The sequence below is a fragment of the Anser anser genome, assembly GCF_964211835.1.
Source record: "Anser anser genome assembly, chromosome: 5".
Taxonomy (NCBI): Eukaryota; Metazoa; Chordata; class Aves; order Anseriformes; family Anatidae; genus Anser; species Anser anser.
In genome coordinates, this window is record NC_139725.1 from 5,962,689 (window position 1) to 5,981,448 (window position 18,760).

General features: G+C 41.6%; 1 protein-coding gene across 4 annotated transcripts in view; it reads right to left on the reverse strand.

Annotated features, from left to right (window-relative positions):
- PIK3C2A (phosphatidylinositol-4-phosphate 3-kinase catalytic subunit type 2 alpha) overlaps positions 1–18,295 on the reverse strand; it is a 49,633-nt gene extending 31,338 nt beyond the window's left edge. The window contains exons 1-3 of one of the 4 annotated variants that reach the window (XM_083839608.1): positions 18,146–18,295; positions 5,207–6,381; positions 44–144 (exon numbers count right to left, since the gene is read on the reverse strand). In XM_083839608.1, the coding sequence (XP_083695734.1) occupies positions 44–144; positions 5,207–6,316 (1,211 nt within the window). In that variant the 5' untranslated portion in view covers positions 6,317–6,381; positions 18,146–18,295. Of the gene's footprint in view, positions 1–43; positions 145–5,206; positions 6,382–6,606; positions 6,732–9,150; positions 12,132–17,763; positions 18,122–18,145 lie in introns of those variants that run through there. The other 3 variants (XM_083839611.1, XM_083839609.1, XM_083839610.1) reach the window with 3 other exon arrangements.
- Between the last annotated feature and the right edge of the window lie 465 nt (positions 18,296–18,760).

Here is an 18,760-nt window from a genome sequence, read left to right on the forward strand (position 1 = left end):
ACTTCTTTTTCCGAAAGTTAATTTAATTTCATCAATTTCTTACTTCATAACTGTTTGAGAAAAAGCTGACAGTTCTTGATTCTGTCCTTCAATTTCTTGGAGAAGTGCGTTTTCTGTCAGCAAGCCAGTGGTCCCATTGTCTTTCTGCAACTGAAAGAAAATACAGTATTTAAATAACTGCAAACATATTCCTAGAGCCTACAGAGTCACATGTAGCAGACAGAATTTCAGATATCTGGGGTTTATTATTAGTTTTGTCTATTTACATAGTGAGAAAAACATGCGTCATTACCAAGTTGAAAAGTAAAGATTCACTGAACCAAAGAGTTCCTTAAAGAAAGGAATTGATTTATTTGACAGTATCAATACTAGTTAAGAATAAGTTGCAAGCAGAACAGCTCCTGAGCCCTCAGTAGTGAGCAATTACAACAGGCACTCGGCCACACTTCGCTGAACGTGATGAGGAAGGCAAACGTTTTTCCTCCGCTTCTGCCATTCAGCCTTCAGCAAGGAGTCCCACAAAGAACTGTTACACACCAGTTCTGACTACTGCCACCTTCTCCTACAAGGCAGGAAAAGGTAAATCGTACCCTGGAAGGAAGCAGCATGCAGAACGCAAACTGACAGCTCCTCTGGCGGTATCAAATTAGTGCTGTTTTAATACCTTATGCCCCATGAGCCACCAGCTGCTCCCAAAAGTGTAAACCACGAAGTATCTAGAAGGGAATTAACTAGCTGAAATAGTGAATAACTACTTAACCAGTACATGGGTTGTTTATTATGAGCTGACAAAATGAGCTTAGCATCTCATTAGACCGTACCAGGTACCAGACAGAGTCAAGCCAGACAGAGAAAAGGGCTCACACCTGGACCACCCGTAGCCACTTTTTATTTTAGCACTGGGTTTTGCCCAACAAATCAATGTTTACGTACTATAGCATTCACTTAAACAGGATAATATACACAACCAATATGTATCATCTGAATTGCATTTCAATCTAGTTATTCCAGCTGGAAGGTTGGGTTTATGAACACCGATCAGTTCAAAAGGATAAATTCTACGTGAGTGGGCATTAGCCAGACTGTGGCAAGCGATAAAGAGCAGGAAAGCTACAAAGCCTGGAAAGAGATTCAGGAGCAGGCCTTAAGTTTAGAAAGCTTCATCCTAACATCGCAGATGAGTTCTAGCACACAAAAATAGCTTCTGGCCAACTGCGTTAGGACCCGCTGACAAACCTGTGCTATTGTTTCCAGCACATGTACCCTTTATGCAATTACACAATAACAACAAAAAGCCCCACAAGGAAACAGGAAGCTAACACACCAAGCGAAAGGTAAACACCCTTGATAAAGAGTCAAGGAACTGCTGGGCAGGACTCAGCACAAAGCTCCCCACTTTCAAATCCAGAAGCTCGCTAGACGAGCGGTAAATTTTCTGTTACAAACGTTAAATTTTCTGTGAGAAGCGATACTACAAGTAAGCACTTGACAACCCACAGCAGAGCATAAAAGCACTACAAAAGGAGATTCCTTAAAAAAAGAAATTCAAACGTAATGAGCAAAGAAAAAAAAAGTTCATTTGGTTATCCACAGTTCACCTCAGGGGCACATCTGGATGAGGAGAAAGATCTAAAGTTATCACACATGCTTTGTTGGGAATTACCTCCTACTTTAAGAGCATTAAATACCCACTTGCTTCTTTAGTTAAATTTCAGTACTTGATTTTGATCATTTTCTTGGAAAATAATTTCAGGAGGACAAGCTTTGATAAACTACGAAATTTGTTAAAACCCACTGAAGTCATTAGGTGGGTGACTAGGTTCTTGGGCTACCAGTAGGATGTGAATTTCTTTACCTTCCAGATGAGCAAATTTAAGAGGTGCAAAAGCTATCAGTCAACCAGGAAATAACTTGTAAGGTAGGACTTCAGGCCAAACTAAACAAGAGGCCTCTTATCAGCACAGCCTGCAAAAATAGAAGTGCTCTGCAAATACAATTTCTCTTAACATTCAAAAAAAATCCCACCATTCAGTAAACTACCAAAAGTCAAATTAAATTAGATCCCACAAGTATATAATGCTTAAAGACCCTGTGGTTAGGAATGGTAGAGAAGACAACATCTAAACCAGGACAAAATGCCTCTGCTTTCAGAAAGGAGACAGATGAACACTGAAGTATTTAAAGGGCAAATACCAAATACATACATACTTTATCAAATACGAAGCAAAACTCAAATCCTTCTATTGGTTCAAGATATTAAGTACATGATGGAATCAAAATATATGACTAGAAATTTTGACTAGTAGATTTGATTAAAGGAGCAGTGAAACTATAAGGTGATGCAAGAAAAATGTGATTCAGGCTAGTTAGGATACAAGACTTCAGAAAATACTTTGAAGAAAATACATATCTGGAGGAAATGGGTTAAAATACAAGAGAATTGCGAAAAATAGGGCCTATCTAGAGAGCTCAGCTTCATACTATACCAGATGGAAAGTTATTTAAACTAGAAAAAGTGAGGATGCACAGGACAAGCAAAAGCAACAGGTTACGTGGAAAGGATATCAATTTGAGGGGCTTGTCATTAAACAAGAGACAGAAACAGCCCTGCTGGTAATTTACAGCTTTTATCGCCAGCTAACTTTATAATACAGACTAGAACTGGACTATTATACCACAATGTTGGCTTAACAAGATTCAGATACATTAGCTGACCACAGGATCAATATATGCTCATGTGATGCTGTCATGAATAAAACAAACACAAGAAATATATGAAGCAGGACACCTCTCCCAGTGATGAGAGTTTATTAATGCCACTGTACAAGGCATTAAGGTACATGTGGTCTCATACACTGAATTAAAATTCCCATAAACCATCTTCAAAAAGAAAAAAAAACAGGAAAGAAGCTGCCACACAGGAGATTGCAAAGAAAGCTGTCAGAAATTTCTTGTAAGACATCGAGGGGCAAGGGTTGACACCAAAATGGATCTTCATCTCAAGTTGCTGCTGTTCCATCCTGTTAAGAAGAAAATTTCCTAGGAACTAGTTATAAATGTATTTCTGATGGAAATCAGATGACTGAAAAACAGTGAGGGCTTGGAACAGCCTTTAAATCAGAAGTAGCAGGAGGAAAATAAAACACATGAAGGCAGAGTTTGAGAATTTGATTAGCTGGATAATGTTTGTAAACAGCATGGGATTGGACCCGATGAACAGGAAAGACCCTTTTAAATCCTGCATTCTTGAAAGAATTTATGGAAAATGGAATTGGTGGAAAAAAGATTTCATTCAGCAACCATCACTCCGATATTACTTCCTACAGACAGCGCCTCAGAAGCACCGTTCCGGTCAGAAGTTACATGACAACCACCTGAACATCCCTGGAAGACGGACAAACCCACCACTGGACAACAGGACAAACTGAAGAAGCAAACTGCTGCAGAGCCCAAGCCTTCCTGCCTCTCCAACAAACACTTGGCCTAACTCAGCTCAGACATACCAGCTTCACACTGAGGGGGGACAAAAAAAAAAAAACAAAAAGCTTAGACCTGAGATCTTCACACACATCATTTTAAAAATGTGATCGTAGGGAAAGAAAAAAAAAAGGTAAAGGTTTATTTTTTTTTTTTTGTCTTTCTCCACTGGCTTTCTATTAGACTTTTGCCAGAATACTGACAACTAGCCCAGAAAAACAGGAAATACTCCAAGTCAGCAGCCAGCAATTTCACCTCAATGGAAATTCAGACATGAAGCTTCAGCCCAGTGGATATTCCTTTTCCTGGGGGGAAGAAACGGCCCCGTTTGGGGTGGTGGGTGGGAAATAAAGGAGCAGTTTGGAAAATGACCTTGACTGGCAACAGTTGGTTTTACAGCTTGTCCCCAGTCTGCTAAAAACACTTAGAAAGACAATACATAAGATTCAAAACAGCTGCAATCCTAAATCTCCAAGGCAAACAAACCTTTTACCCCCGCCCCCTACTTTCAGCCAGTTTCTACAAATGGGATTTCTCCTGCCACCACCACCCTTGCCAGGGTGTAGACTTTTCCACTGAAGACTTCTCCTTCAGTCTCTGTACTCTCTCTACCAAAAAAAATAATAAAAATACGCACAAGCATTCATACTCACTTTCTAGTGAGGTGACTAATATTTTATAAAGTTACATCCTATTTTATGATGGAATTATCGCAAAAACAGGAATTTAAAAATGTAGAAAAATGAAGTAATCTGCAGTCACTTACTGGACTCTTACCGGAATAGGGTAGGACGTACTTTTGAGGGCACAATGAAGCAGAACAGACAGCCTACAAAGTTATGATCGCTAGAGCATTTATCACTGCTGTATAGTTTAAATAGAAACTGCACGTGCTCATCGTCCAAAAGGAAGAGTGCTATAACCAAAGGTTGTGTTGACATTTTTATCTTGAAATTTAAATGAAAATGACCACGATTCTAGAGCAGAGATGACCTTTTTGCCCTGCTTAAGGCAAACAACCTCACACCAAGAAGGCCTTCCCTCTTCCAGCGCAGAACTACAGGGTTTCTGACCCAACCGCCCCCATCAGGCATCCCACCTTCAACAACAGCACATCCAAAAGGTTTGGTTACCATCCCTCCAGCATTCCTGCACAAAAGGAAAGATTTATGCCTACAAAAGAAAATTACACTGGTCCCGCAAAAGATTGCAAGTCATAACGGGAGAGCAGAAAACTGTTTTAAAACAAAGGCAGTATAGTCAAAGCTAACAACAACAACAAGCAAACAAACAAAAAAACCACACAGCTTCAAATATAAGGTGGAAAGCCCGCTATTCAAACTCTGAGATAAAGCCTGCTCATGATGAAAGCTCTCAACATCTAGCTCACCATCTTTATTTTGTAGCCTTTTCTGATTAACTCATGAATTTAAGAATTTATGTAATTTAAATACTTCATTGCTCTACAGGCTATTTCTTTTCTGTAGTGTGTTGAATACCAGCAGTTTCCCTGGTAAATTTGGAAAAATTACATATAATCCCAGTTACTTTTGGACTTAGTTTAGTAGGAACGTTCAATTTTCTGAATGTCAGTATGCGTATGTCAGTAACATCACATTATTTGGACACACAAGCCCAGTAATACTTAACAACAGAACTTGAAGTGTCTTTAAGTACTGTGATTAATCTTTACCATTATACCACTACCTAAAAATACTGGTTTACTCACCTGTGATGTTTGGCCCTGTAACTTTGCAAGCTGAGTCGTTCGCATGTTTAAGGACTGGCTCCTTGTAACTGTTGCTCCAGCAGATTTCCCATTAATTTTTCTTTCCAGATGACAAGTTACTAACAACTTTTCTTCCAACAGCACAGCGTCCCATGGATCTTCAGCTGTCATACTTGAAGCCATCTCTCCATCACCCTCTGCCTTATATAAAGTCTCCACGCTATCCACTTTTGGTTTACTTAGGGGATCCAAATCTAACCAGTCAAATTTACTAATGTCCCTGCAGCTTTCCGAGGCTGGGAGGTCAGAAACTGCAGACTTTATAGCAGTCATCTCTAAGTCAGTGCTTGACTTCCCATTTTTCAGAAACTCTGAGGTGCTTGCAATTTTGTCAAATACTTTTGCCATTTCTGGTGTAAGTACTGGAGGATATATAGGTAGGCTTCCTTGCGGATGGAAAGGTGTAGTAGCTGCCAACGGATATGAAATGTATTGCGACTGCCTTGGAAGACCAAGATAAAGAGGTTCTCTAGAGTGATAGGAGGACATACTTGGATGGAATCCGTTCTGAAATACACCAGTCTGTTTTGTATAAGAAGCTGAGGGGTAAATAGGAGGTAAAGTGCATGTCACAGGTGCTGGTATCCCAGGTGTCCACTGTCCTCTCTGACCAGCAGGCCCAATATAAAATTGTGAAGACAGCGATGGGCTCAAAATAGGAGTTACTGGTAACGTAGGGGCTTTACTAGATTCAAAACTGTCATCCAGCAGCAGTTTCTCTAGCTCAGCATGAGTGAGCTTCTCTATGTCAATGGTACTTAGTTTATCTTCCATTCTCTTGGCATCAGACTCTGGAAACACCATGAGATCGTGGTCCTGTTTGTTGTGTGTCTGTGCTTTTTGCCTGGTGCTGCTTACAGAATGAAAAGATTGTTTGTTACCAGCTATACCTCTTTCTTTCTGCATCTTAGCTAATGCCTCAGCTTCCATCTGCAACGCCTCCTCTTTGTCCACATCTTTTGACCTTGCTGTTGCCAAAGAAGGTGACGAGCGCTGTTTAAATCCATTGCTACTGGATATCTGGGCCATACCGCGAGAGCAGATGTCCATTGAAAGAAGCAACACTTGCCTTGTACTGCTTGGCTACCCTTGGCTTCGGAATAGATTCAGCAGCTCTGAAAAGGAAATGAAACATTAGAAAACCATGTAAGAAATCATATGCAGAGAACTACTAAGCCATACACCACCAAATTACAAGGTTGCACATGTAATTCAGAAGCCTAGAGCAGAAAATCCTGAAAGAGAACAGATTTTTTGATCCAAGTTAAGAGAAGCCACACAATTAAGTTCACAGCCTTAGCATTCTGAAAGACCCATCCGTTTTTCTTACTAGTTCTTACCAGTAGGTAGAGAATTACTTAGTTTCTTTCTGCACCACTAAACCTCAGACACGGAAAAGGTGTATTCAGGTACCTAACGGACTTCAGCTCTGAAGCAATTCTGTACACTTAACCAGCTTCAATCCCTGAAAAATAGAAATTGTTCTGAAAACCATACGGATACTAGTACTGACAAAGCACACAATCTGGAGGATTCCCAGTTTACTTCAGTATATCACAACAACAACAGAATTGGCAAATTGGTCACTGTACCATGATTACAATGCTTATGGTTACAATGCTCAATGACCTTACTTCATTTGGAAAATTAAGTTGTACTTTACCCCCTTAACCAGTAAATAGCACTTATGAAATGCTATTCCTTGGACAAGCAAGATAAATTATTTAAGTGCAGCTGCTCATTAAGTAATTGCTTTAATGGCCCCTGAAAGGAAGCGTCATTCACTTATGTAAGGGAAGAAATTCTGGAAGGTTGCTTTTGCTTAAGGCCACCTCCAAGAAAACGACATCTAACATTCCTCCAATTCCAATGTTTTGCTTGGTACCATTATACTACTTCCCATATTCACCACAATCTTTATGCCTCTGTATTAAAATAATCTTACAACAGATCGTCACAAGAAGTGTGTTAGTTTTCCATATTATTTCTGCTGTATTCTACAGCTTTTACACACAGCCGGCTTAGCGTTGACTCCAAGAGATAAGCTGTCTTCCAGCAACAGCTAGTATGCATATCAAGCAGCAAGATAAAAATCATGAATAATGAGTTTCTGCTAGGAGGCTTACATAAACAGCAATCCTCATTAAAACACAGTTTCGCTGAACTAGATGTGCCCTGTCAATGTAAATCATCACGGCTTTAAGTCGTGCAACAAGCAAATCAAACAAAATAAAAGACAAAAAAATTATTTGCAGAAAATACAGATAAAAACTGTCTTTGTATTCCCCTGCTATTCGTACCCATCAGAAGTTATTTCTCCTCGAATCAGACCAGAGATACGTGCTTCAACCACACTGTACTTCTGTCGACCCGCCACATGGACAGCAAGATTCTTAGCAGATTTCTAACAGATTCTTTAAATTCTTTAAGACTCTGGCCAAGCTTTTGTTTCATCTACTTCACTGCAGTGGCTTATACTATGAAGGACTCTTTACAAAAGGTTCTATACATTTCAGCTAAGCCTGATTCAGGTCAAACCCTTCAAAAACCAAGATTATACCAGAACTGATGTTACAGGTACCACAAGACTGCAGGAAAAAAATGTGTGGTTTTTTTTTCTTTTTTTTTTTTTCCCCTTCTCCACTCTCCCAGAGATATTCCCCCATTTTATTTTTAAAACAAGCCTGCTCCAGTGAAGGGTGAAGTCAACCAATTTTTGTAACAACTTTCTAACCACCCTTTAGAGATAAACTGTACCAAAAAGGTGATGAAAACAAAAAAGACATTTGTATTTGTAATGCCTACAACACGGTCCTAGGTCAAGAACTGTGATGTCCCCTGGAAATGAGGAATATTTTGGTGCTAAGCACTGAAAGGAATAGCTCAAACAGAACAAATGCCACTGGCAGCTCAAGAATACAACATTTTCCTGACCTTAATTGTACAAAGCCCCATAGCACTATCATGCAACTTAGCTGTTTACCATTTCTTTAATTAAGAGCTACCAAAATCCTTTCCCATCAACCTATCCCTTAGCTGTAAGCTAAGAGAGGAAAGGTTTATTCTATCTTTAAAATGAAACCCCTACTAGTTAGTAAAAAAAAGAAAAAAAAAAAGCATGCAAGTTATCTAAAGAATTATTAAATTTAGCTTAGATGATTTATGGATTTATGATGGAGGATGTAACTTCCCTATTAAAATCTAGGACTTTACATTCTTAACAGCTCTCTTTAGAATGGTTAAGACCAACACGTACAATGTATCTCAAAATCAGCACAATGCTAAACAAACATCCTGTGCTTATGGAGTTCCTGCTTTGTTAGGTGTATTTCAGACAGATGCTGATCACTGAACCAGTGACAGACCAACAAAGTTAAAAACTGAAAGCTACACAACTGAATTCCTGGGGAATGAAGTCTTGAAGAGCCTATTCGTATGCATCCGCTCCACGAAATAATGATTTTCAACACAGACGAAACTCTACCGCAGAGGCAGGCACCAGCTCCATTCCCTTACAGGACATCAGGCTGCACAGGCTGGCATTCGTCAAAGCCACAACTACTGCCATTAGAAAGAAGTGCTGCCCCACCTACTGCCCACCTGCACAGCAGAGTGTTGGACCCCACAGGGGAACCGATGAGGAAAAATGTTGGGCTGGCTTTCTCCATGGTTAGGACCAGGCCCCGATCGGGTTTACAGCGGAGCTGCAACCTTCCGCAACATTCGGTCATTTACTAGGCTCCTGTTGGCAGGACGGTCTCCCTAAATCTTCTCTTAAAGCTATACGGAATACTTCGCAGATGGTTAAAATCGCTCTGTTAAATCTCCAGACGCAAGACCACCCTGCACTTCCCAATTCATGAAGTTTTCTCAGTTATTCCTACCTGGCTTTTCCAAGATGCAGGAGCATGAAGTGCAGTTTTTGCAGCCTTGCTGTTGCCCAAGGATTCTGAACAGCAGCAGGATCTTTCTCCCGAATTTTATTCAAACAAACTGAAAGATGATCACACTTGCTAGGACTACTGAGAACTATTTGGGCAACAACTTGGCAGAATATTATCAGCGCATTCTGGTGCCGCCTGATAATTGTAGCAGCGAGAGCAAGTCGTTTTTCTGAAGGAGAAAAAACACCACGATTATATGGCCTTCAACGCAACTATATATAAACCAAGTAACAGTAGCTTTGGCTCCTTAAGAAGTAGGAAACCTTATTTTTCTGCTGAACTCGACAGCTTTGATCTCCCTTCTCGCCAAGCCGTCTCCCACTCACAACAAGGCAGTGTTTCAGCGAGTCATGCCTGCAGACAAACACGCATTCCTCGGCGCTCGGAAACATGGTGCACAGCTACTGCAGCACGCCCGCCCGTACATCCAGAGAATCCCACTCTCTCAATAACTGCTCATTTCTTTCACAATTTCACTCGACAGTGCTGCATTTTTCTCGGTTTGACTGCACGCTTGCACTGGCAGAAAGCTGGAGTGCTGACCTGAAGATTAGGACTATCACTTGCTATCTGGAAATCTGAATTGGGTTTTTATTTTTGCAAGGCAGACTCTGCCACCATGTACACCCTCAAGTTTGATCACTTTATTTAAGCCCTGTCCTCAGGACAATTCTAAAATCAAATCAGTGTGTAAATCTCTGTCAAACTTGATAAGCAGACTGCAGCTTTCAAACAGTTCAAAATTAAAAACATCTGATAACACCGCAAGAGTTTTAGCAAAACCTTGTCCTGCACACCAGTTTTAAACAGTAAATTCATCACATGATAGAAGATCAGAAGAAAAGCTCCCCCGACTTGAGGATCATTAAAATAAAGGCAAGCCTACTTTTAATGTTAATGACACTGCGTCGGCTAACATTTTCACATAAAAAGATGAGCTTCGCTTTGAACTTTTGAATTTGCAGCCATGTAAATTCAAAGGCAGACAGCTAGCAAAATTTAAACCTCTCCAGCACTTAAAAAGAGAAGGGCAAATTTCACTTGCACCATCAGCAGGAACTTCCCAAGCACCCCGAAGAATGTTTCGGATCAAATCCCAGAGGTGGGAAAGAGAGATCCCTGAGCCACTCGGGGCCACACCGTGAGAAGTCATGAGAGTCTGCAACAACTGGAAGGCATCGAAAGACCTGAAAGTAATCCTTAGAGCCAAGATTGTTCTCATCTCAACTACTGCACACTCTATTTTAAGCAACAGTAAAAAAAAGAAGTTCTCAGCAAAAAGAGGTTCTCACCTTCAAAGGCACAATTCTCTTTCGAAATCCTTAAAGAACTCGTCAAACGCTTCCCAAAACAAAACCAAAAACCTGGGAACATCTGGAGGGATTACAACGGAGATTTGAAAGCAATAAAACGATCCCCTCCATGACTTACTTTCCCCAAAATTTGCAGTAAAACATACGTACCCATACTTTGTGTAACATCACCATGCTTGCCTGGCCCTAGTGGTAACTGATCAATACTGCCTGCTTCAACATTTCTTTAAAAGGAGGTCTAAAAACCTCAACACCTGACTTATCTACAGTCTTGACTGAAGGTAATCCCTGCCTTGTAGTGAGGCAGGGTACCTGTAAGCAGTATTTTCTGGAAGCGTTCCACCAGATGCAGGAAGGTAGAAATCCACAGGCCTTTCTCTGGCTCGAGTCAGGCTGGGTTTCCCTAAAAGCAACAATTCCTCGGTCGCAATTTTGAATACACTTGTTTAGAGTGCAATGTTCGTTTGCTCAGCCGTGTACCTGTTGATTGCCATGCAAATTTATTTAACAGAATAATGCTTATCAAGTATACAGCAGCAAAACTTTATAAACAAGAGCCAAGAAGCAGCAGACGTCCGACAATCTCCTTCACATCAAAGCCTCTAAACGGGATGAAAATTTATTTCAAAACAGATTCTCAGTTACAGAGGCTTACATAAAAACAGAACATATTTACCTACGGACCGCTCCAGCACATACACAAAAATGAACCAGGAAGCAATTCTTTCTAACGAGGAATTTAAAGATTTTTGGTAAGAAACATCAGGAGAATGATGCACGGGATGTCACATCTCTACCAGGAGAGAGACTCAAAAAATCTAAATTAGTTTCCTACCTTAATAAGCAAGGAACATTTTATCAGAGACAAATCCCACCACCTCAGGCAGAGGTAATCTCACCATCTGCTCATGACCATGCTAACATTCTCCTCTACTTCAGCTGAGTTACACAACAATTTTCTCCTCAAAAATAAAAAAGCAAACGAAAGCCAATCAAGTTGGTTTTTTTGTTTGTTTGTTTTTAGCTATTTTTGTAATTTGTTCTAGTGCTAAACAAGCACAGAGTTCATACTACTTGCAATTCATCCTTAAGAGACACTTTATAACGACAACAAATCAGTTCAAAAACACTCTGGAGTTCCAGCACTAAATACAGAAGTAATGATAACGTGTCAGACCATTTCCTAAATTCTTTATAAAGTAAAACCTTCACATATTGTAGGCAGAGCTTCCTCAAAACAAGCACAATTTTCACAATACCTCCCTGTTAAAAAATATAAAAAATAAAAAAAAATGTAAGGCATTTGCCTAATACTGAATAATAGCTAACTTAAAAATTAACCTATCTTGCCTGCATACCAGAGACAGTAGCAGTTTTGTGGGATAGCCGGGGAAACTTCTGCAAAATAAGACAGCAGTAATATACTACGGAAAGTACTAGTCAGCTGGAAAGGAATTCATAGCCAGACATTTGCCACAGCAGGAAAACTCCTTAGCAAGAAAAAACACAGGAACTCGGACATTTAAAAGCCTCCCTGCCAGGTGCATTCACAGATTGCTACTAATAGAGAAAACTGCACCGATACCTCATCAAGTCAGTCAGCTGAGAGTTACTTACGGGCTTGCCAACATAGTATGTGCATTTGGGGGGGGGGGGGGGGGGGGCAGAAAGAGACTGGGAAGGAACTAGGACAAAACGTTAACAGAGAAGAGATTCTGACAGTGTCATCACCACGCATGAAGTGAAAACAGAAGATACAGAAAAAGCAGCGAAATCATCCCAGCAATGCTTGAGAGAGCAAAGGCTTTATTTTAATTCAAATACACGCAACAACTAACGTACCAGATACTTTAATTCTTGAATATGCATTAAGCTGGGGTACAACTGTTTATCCCTCCCATGCATCTAATAAAATAATTATTTCCAGGTACATTATACGTTAGGAAACAAACAGATTCTTCAGCTGCGTGACGGACTGTGCATCGAGCACAACTTTGGTATTACTTGGTTTATCACTCCTGTCCTGAGCTTATACTCTTTCTTTTTACATCATCACTCTCCACAAAGTACGGGAACTGTTTACTTGTTAGAAAGGTCAAATAACCTAAGCAATTAAGGATATAATCAGACTGATCTTCTTTCAAAATAAATAAGTATATATATATCATATATATATATTAACAGCAGCTGCTTAAAGTCAAAAAATACTTCCAACATCAATCTGCTCATTTATCTTTTCTGTTTCAGTTTGGAAGAACTTAATGGGCTGCAGATACACCTGTTAAGAAATGTAAATAAATTATGTCAAACGAATTGTAAAGAATTTACTGACAGACATGCAAGATCTACAACAATCCTTTCAGACAAGAAGTCCCTTTTTTCTTTTAAAATACTGTTAGATTTAGATTGCAAGTTGTTCAATAAGGCGTACAGAAGCAGCAAAAGGTTAGCGTTTCAGCTACCGTTCTATCTCGCTACCTTTCCATTAACACTCAACAGCTTCTTTAACACACTCGTAGCAAAATCAGAGGATACCTCCTCATGGATGAGATTAACTGTTAACTGAAAGGTCAAATCCATTTCAGTTCAGATCGTATCTATAGAATTTTCAAAGCCAATTTCACTAGTCTAAATAAAGGTGCGATTTTTAATTGGGCACAAACTCTGACCCAGCACTTTCCTATTTCACTCAAGTCATTCAGGATAGCCTCTAAACACCTCACCAGCTGTACTGAGACCAACGACTGCACCTCTTAACTGAGATTTTAACAATTCATTTACATCCAGGAAGTACAATTTCATCACAAAGCTTCTGATTTTGAGAGCTAAATAAGAATAGGGTGTTTCTAATACTAGAACCAGAAGCTTCCAGGAATACTTCAAGGTCTTTCGATATTGGCAACAAGCCTCTCGAAAACCCCAGCCGCTTCAGTGTTTATAGGAACACTTACGAACTCCACTACTTCAAACTATTTTCATCCATGCCACTGTGCAAAAGACTCTAGATAAGGCATACTTTCTAAATGTAGAATCTCAATGTTGGATCGACTTTCCCAGACAGCATTCCAAGGAAGCGTCCAGCACAGTGTTCTAGCCAAATTTCAGCATAGGCAGCTGTAGCTACCTGCACGTGTTTTCTGCTGCCACAAAGCTTTTCTTCCCCTTCTCAAAGCAGTGCCTCGCACCACCAGCCACTGCAACCCACTCCACCAGTGGATGTGGGTACGTGCAGATTGGGTACAGCACGTCTGCCAGCTTCCTGTAAACGTTTGCGCTGTTACACCCCTCCCTTCAAATTCTGAACCCAACAGCCATTTCAGTTGTCTGTTAAAGAGATACAGGTCTTAAAGAGAATTAAATTCTTGTGCGTAAGTTGCATAAAAACGTGCAACCCAACACAGCCAACAGTGGGTGCCGCAGCTGAAGAAAAGAGTAGCGTGAGCTCACAATACTGGACATGGAAGATTTATCACCAGAAGAATCTTTTTAAGTACTCAAATCACGTCAAGATGCCCTTAAAGCACAAATCAACAAGAAACATGACATTGGTTTCACTAGCTGTAGAAGCGCCTTCTACATCTCCGTATTTCGCCTTGTTTTGTTCCCAGCTCTTTAACAGCCTACCTGCAATTCTGCTCCTGCTGCACAGTATTTTCTGAATGCAGATACCAGAAAAAGCAATAATGAAACCGATGGCATCCCAGGCTATTTCACGCCAATGCACTTGGCCAAGATTTTTTCCATCCCTCACAGCCAAGCCTATTACCAGCATTGTTTGACAAAGGCTAAGAATTTTGGTTCTGTTGCAATGTTTCTCCTTGCAGAATAATGCTTTCATATCCACTCCCTCTGCTTATTTCAGAAGTTTGCTTTTAAAAACTTTTTACTAACTCTTCTGCTTTTCAACCAGCTCTAAAATTGCACTTTTGTCTAGTTCACCCATATTTTTCACATGCTTTTCCCATCAATCTCTCTTTTCAACGCACACTTGAAAACCCACACGTAATGCAAAATATTCCACACAGAATCAACATTAGCTGCTGGTTTAAGGTATGCCTTCCTTTTAAGCAATGCCAGTGCCCCAAATACTTGGATTCCCCATCTGAATAATTCGCCCAGTAATCCACAATTTGCAAAGTAATTTTACTTTAAAGCATCACTTTCAAAGAATCATGGAACAATTAAGATTGCAGGGGGCCTCAGATGATCCCTAGCTCAACCTCCTGCTCAAAAAAGGGTCAGTTATGAGAAGAGTGCTCAGGCTCTACCCAGACAGCAACATCACAGAGTTTAAGTTATTCATAAAGCACAGGCCTGCTCACAGTAGGGCATGACGAACCATCCCCAGCATCCACCTGTAGAAGTACTTCCACTAACCCCTCATAGCAGTGGTTTGAAGAAGCTAAATATCCTCTTCAATCAAAAATATACAAAGTCTCGAGGGGTGGGAAGGACAGGGTAAAAGAGGAAAGAAATGTTCGTGCCATCCAATTACTTGAAAAAAGATGCCCAAACACCATATAGCCACGTAAGGCTCTACAGCACAGAGTTTAAAAAAAAAAAAAGTTTCTTAACTTATATGCCCGAAGTAAGCCCTCCAAATATCCTCCTAATTTCACAAAACATCCAAAAACACACCAAAATGCAAGAAGTTCATGCTATTATTTAGGGAGAAAACTCTCCCCTGCAAAGTTCCTATTCTATTAATCTGTTCCCTGGCTCTGCACAGGATATTCCTTTAACATATCAAAAGCATTAATAGAATATGCAGAGAAAACCATGTCATCGCAGCTCTGTCCTAGACTTACCTCTGCATCACTGTATTAGTACCAACCTGCTGGTCTAACAAATGCAATTCTGCTGCAGTAGCCAAATTATTTCTACCACTTGCTTCAGCAGACAAGTTTCCCCTCAGGCAGGAAACTTGCACAGTTTCAGTTATAACCAGCAGATGCTTCTCAGTCACCAACCTGGTATGCATGGAAGTATTAAACAGTTGTTAATTACTGACAAAACAAATGCACTGTTTACATGGACCTCTTAGCTTTACATATTAAAATACTTATGAGATTACTTGAAGCAATGAGCTTTTAAAAAAATAAACAAAATCCACTACACTTCCCTAGTAGAAAAGTAACAGGATGGCTATATTGGGTCAGACCACAGGTTCATCTCGTCCTTAACTTGTCTCTGGGTGGTTTCAGAAGGGCATAGGTGAAAAAAAGTTAAACCAGGACAAGCAAGCAATGACATTTCCCCAAAATCCTCTTCCAGTCTCCACTAATATGCTGCTCAAGGAATTCCTCAGTTAACTTGTCTAATATTTAACAACCGTGATGTGTTCTTCCTGCAGGAATTTGTCCAACTGCACATGGGGCTTGGAACACCTACCTTGTAACTCAACGCTGTCATCAACCCTGAGCTCTTCCACTGTGACTACAGCCTAGGCAGGAGAGCAGATCAGTTATCACCGACCTGTTCTTGATGCGTCTTCGGCAACTCCTAACATCACCAGCAACACTGAGACCTACCAGCTGCAACCTCTGCGCAGACGAAGTTATTTCATCCAGGTTATCCTGCACTAACCAACCTCTAGATCGGAACAAGCGACAGTCTCAACGCAAACACCACACGAGCGTCCCATTTTAAATTTTTTTAAACGGATCAACAAAAGGGATGTCAGAATTTTAATGCCAAGCACCTGAAAACTAGGAGGTACACAAAATCTGCAGCCATCTCTCTCTACTTCAATTTCTCAATGAAAGCATTCCTGAGTGACCACCACTTGGAACAAACTGAATTTACTCTAAACAACTGCAGACTGCATTTCTACTGAAAAGCAGAGATCAAAGGAGCACTTCTCCTAACTTTTTTTTTTTTAACGTGAGCTTTGAGGAAAACATTTTATTCTAAATCACTTATAGAATAAATGAGGCTCACCATTACTGGCATGCTTAGAAACATTTCCTCCTTCACTTACTTGCCCAGTCTGGAAACAGCTTCTGCATTCTTCTGCAGAAAGTGACACCCCAGCAGCCTCTCCATGCACAAAGGGCTGGATGAATGCTCTCTGAGATGACTGATGTTATTGACCACTGCCGATAAAAACTGAACTCTGGTTCTGGTAAGTAATTACACATCACATCCACATCACAGGAACATATTTACAGTTACACTGCTGTGAAGCAAGCAATTTACGTTTGTACCGCCCTCATTCATTTTTAAATTTGTTGCATTACTCTAAAAATAAACAAACAAATCCATCCCACAGTTATTTCTACACTAACTGCAGACACTAAGAGGCAATCGTTCTAAAATAAGAGCTTTATCTGAACATCATTAAGGCTGGCCTCAAAGCACGTCCTATGTTATGAACTCTACTCATGTTATCCTTACAGTGTCCTACCAATCAATGTTACTTTATTTTTCTTTCTTGAAGCTTCCATAGGATGCCCTTCACATTGATCAAGATTTTTAAAATACACAGTATGCAACCCTGCTCTGATCAAATTCAAATTCCCCATGGGATTAGTTTTTCTAGCTAGTCCTATACTAGTCTGGTTTGGTCCAACACCAAAACCTAACACAACAAAACAAACCAACAGCAAAAAAACATCATCTCAGCATTTTCATGTTTGTAAGCAAGGTTTTAATTCAAGTTTCTCCAGCTACACAGCAGGGACAAATTAATAATAGCAGCATAGGGTAACAAATATCAGCAGTTTCAATTTTACTCAGTCTGAGAAGTAAGAAACAGAAGAACACCCTCAGAAAGGAATTATTTACTTGAAGTTTTGAAAGGCATCATTTTCCATTTCAAGCATTCCCTTCTCTTTGCTGCTGTACAGAGCTACTCAAGAGAGACCAGCACCTAAGTCACCAATGTATGCTCGTATACGCTGCTTGTTTGTCCTGAGGAGCTTGTACGTTTGCCTCGCTGGTGACGAGAGCAATACTCCATAAAGAAAGAGGAACCTCGAGTTTCCAAAGCAGGATTACTACGACTGTGATCAAGTAGGACAAGTTTACTTTAACAAACAATCAGGAAAAAAGGAAGTTTGAAAGTCTTTTTGAGACCTTCGACGTATATTTTTTTTAAATCAACATCCACCTTCACGTAAAAGGTTATCAAGCAGAGCACAACATTACAGAGGCACAGGCTCCAGTGAGTTTATTGGTTTCTTCAAGGAAAGGCCACTTGGCTCCAAACGCCTTACTCGCCTTCTCCCACCGGCTTTACCTTCTCCACAACTTCCTTCCACCGTCCGTCTGCTCTCAGCGGATCTGCCCGAGTCGCTCCCGAGTTTTGTGCTGAAGGCGGTGGGATTTACCCCCCTGCAGCACCCTGAGCCCCCCGCCGCCCACGGGACACAGCGGCGTTTCCTCCACGAGCAGCGGGGGCTTTTCGCCGCTCCTCGGCCCCGCTCCAGGAAACGCAGGGCACCGGCGGAGCCCCGCAGGCCCCGCTCCCCGCAGCACACCTGCCCGCCCGGGCCCGGAGGCCCCCCGGAGGCTCCCCGGAGGCCGAGGGTGGCGGAGCCGCGACCCCCGAGGGGACCCAGCGGAGGAGGGGACCCGGCCCGGAGCGGAGCCGCGGCCCCGTCCCGACACACGGCGCCTACCTCGCAGCGCCGCCGCCCCGCGGCCGCGGCCATTCCGCTTCCTCCCGCCCGCCGCCGGGCTGCAGCCGCCCTCCGGTCCCCCCTCCCTGCTCCGGTCCCTGCCTCTCTTCCCTCCGTCCCTCCCCGTTCCCCGCTCCTCCCTCCCGCCCGCCGTGCGCTCACATCCGGCCCCGCGGCCGGGCACCGAGCGGCAGCCGCGGGCAGGGCCCGGCTCCGGGCCGCCCACCGCCATTTCGTCCCCTGTGGGCCCCCATCGCCGCACAAGCTCCACGCGATACAAAACACCGCGAAACGCAGAAGACACACGAGAAGAGCCAGTTTAGAAGCCACAACATAAATGAATTAACGAAGCCGAGTCGCAAACTGACTGCCGTTTGCCGTGCGATTATAGTTAAACCCCATCGCTTCACAATCTAAGCATCTTCTGTAGGGTAAATCCTGACCTGGCACCAGCAGCGCCAGTGAAAGCCCTTGCAAAACCAGAACTTGGAAAAGTTAACACAAAGTATGTTCCTGTAGGAGCATCATAGGCGTGATTCTTTAATTACGCAGATTAACAAAGTTCTTACTGCCATTTGACTCTAAGCCATCAAGGAGGTTTCAGGCTGTCGGTTA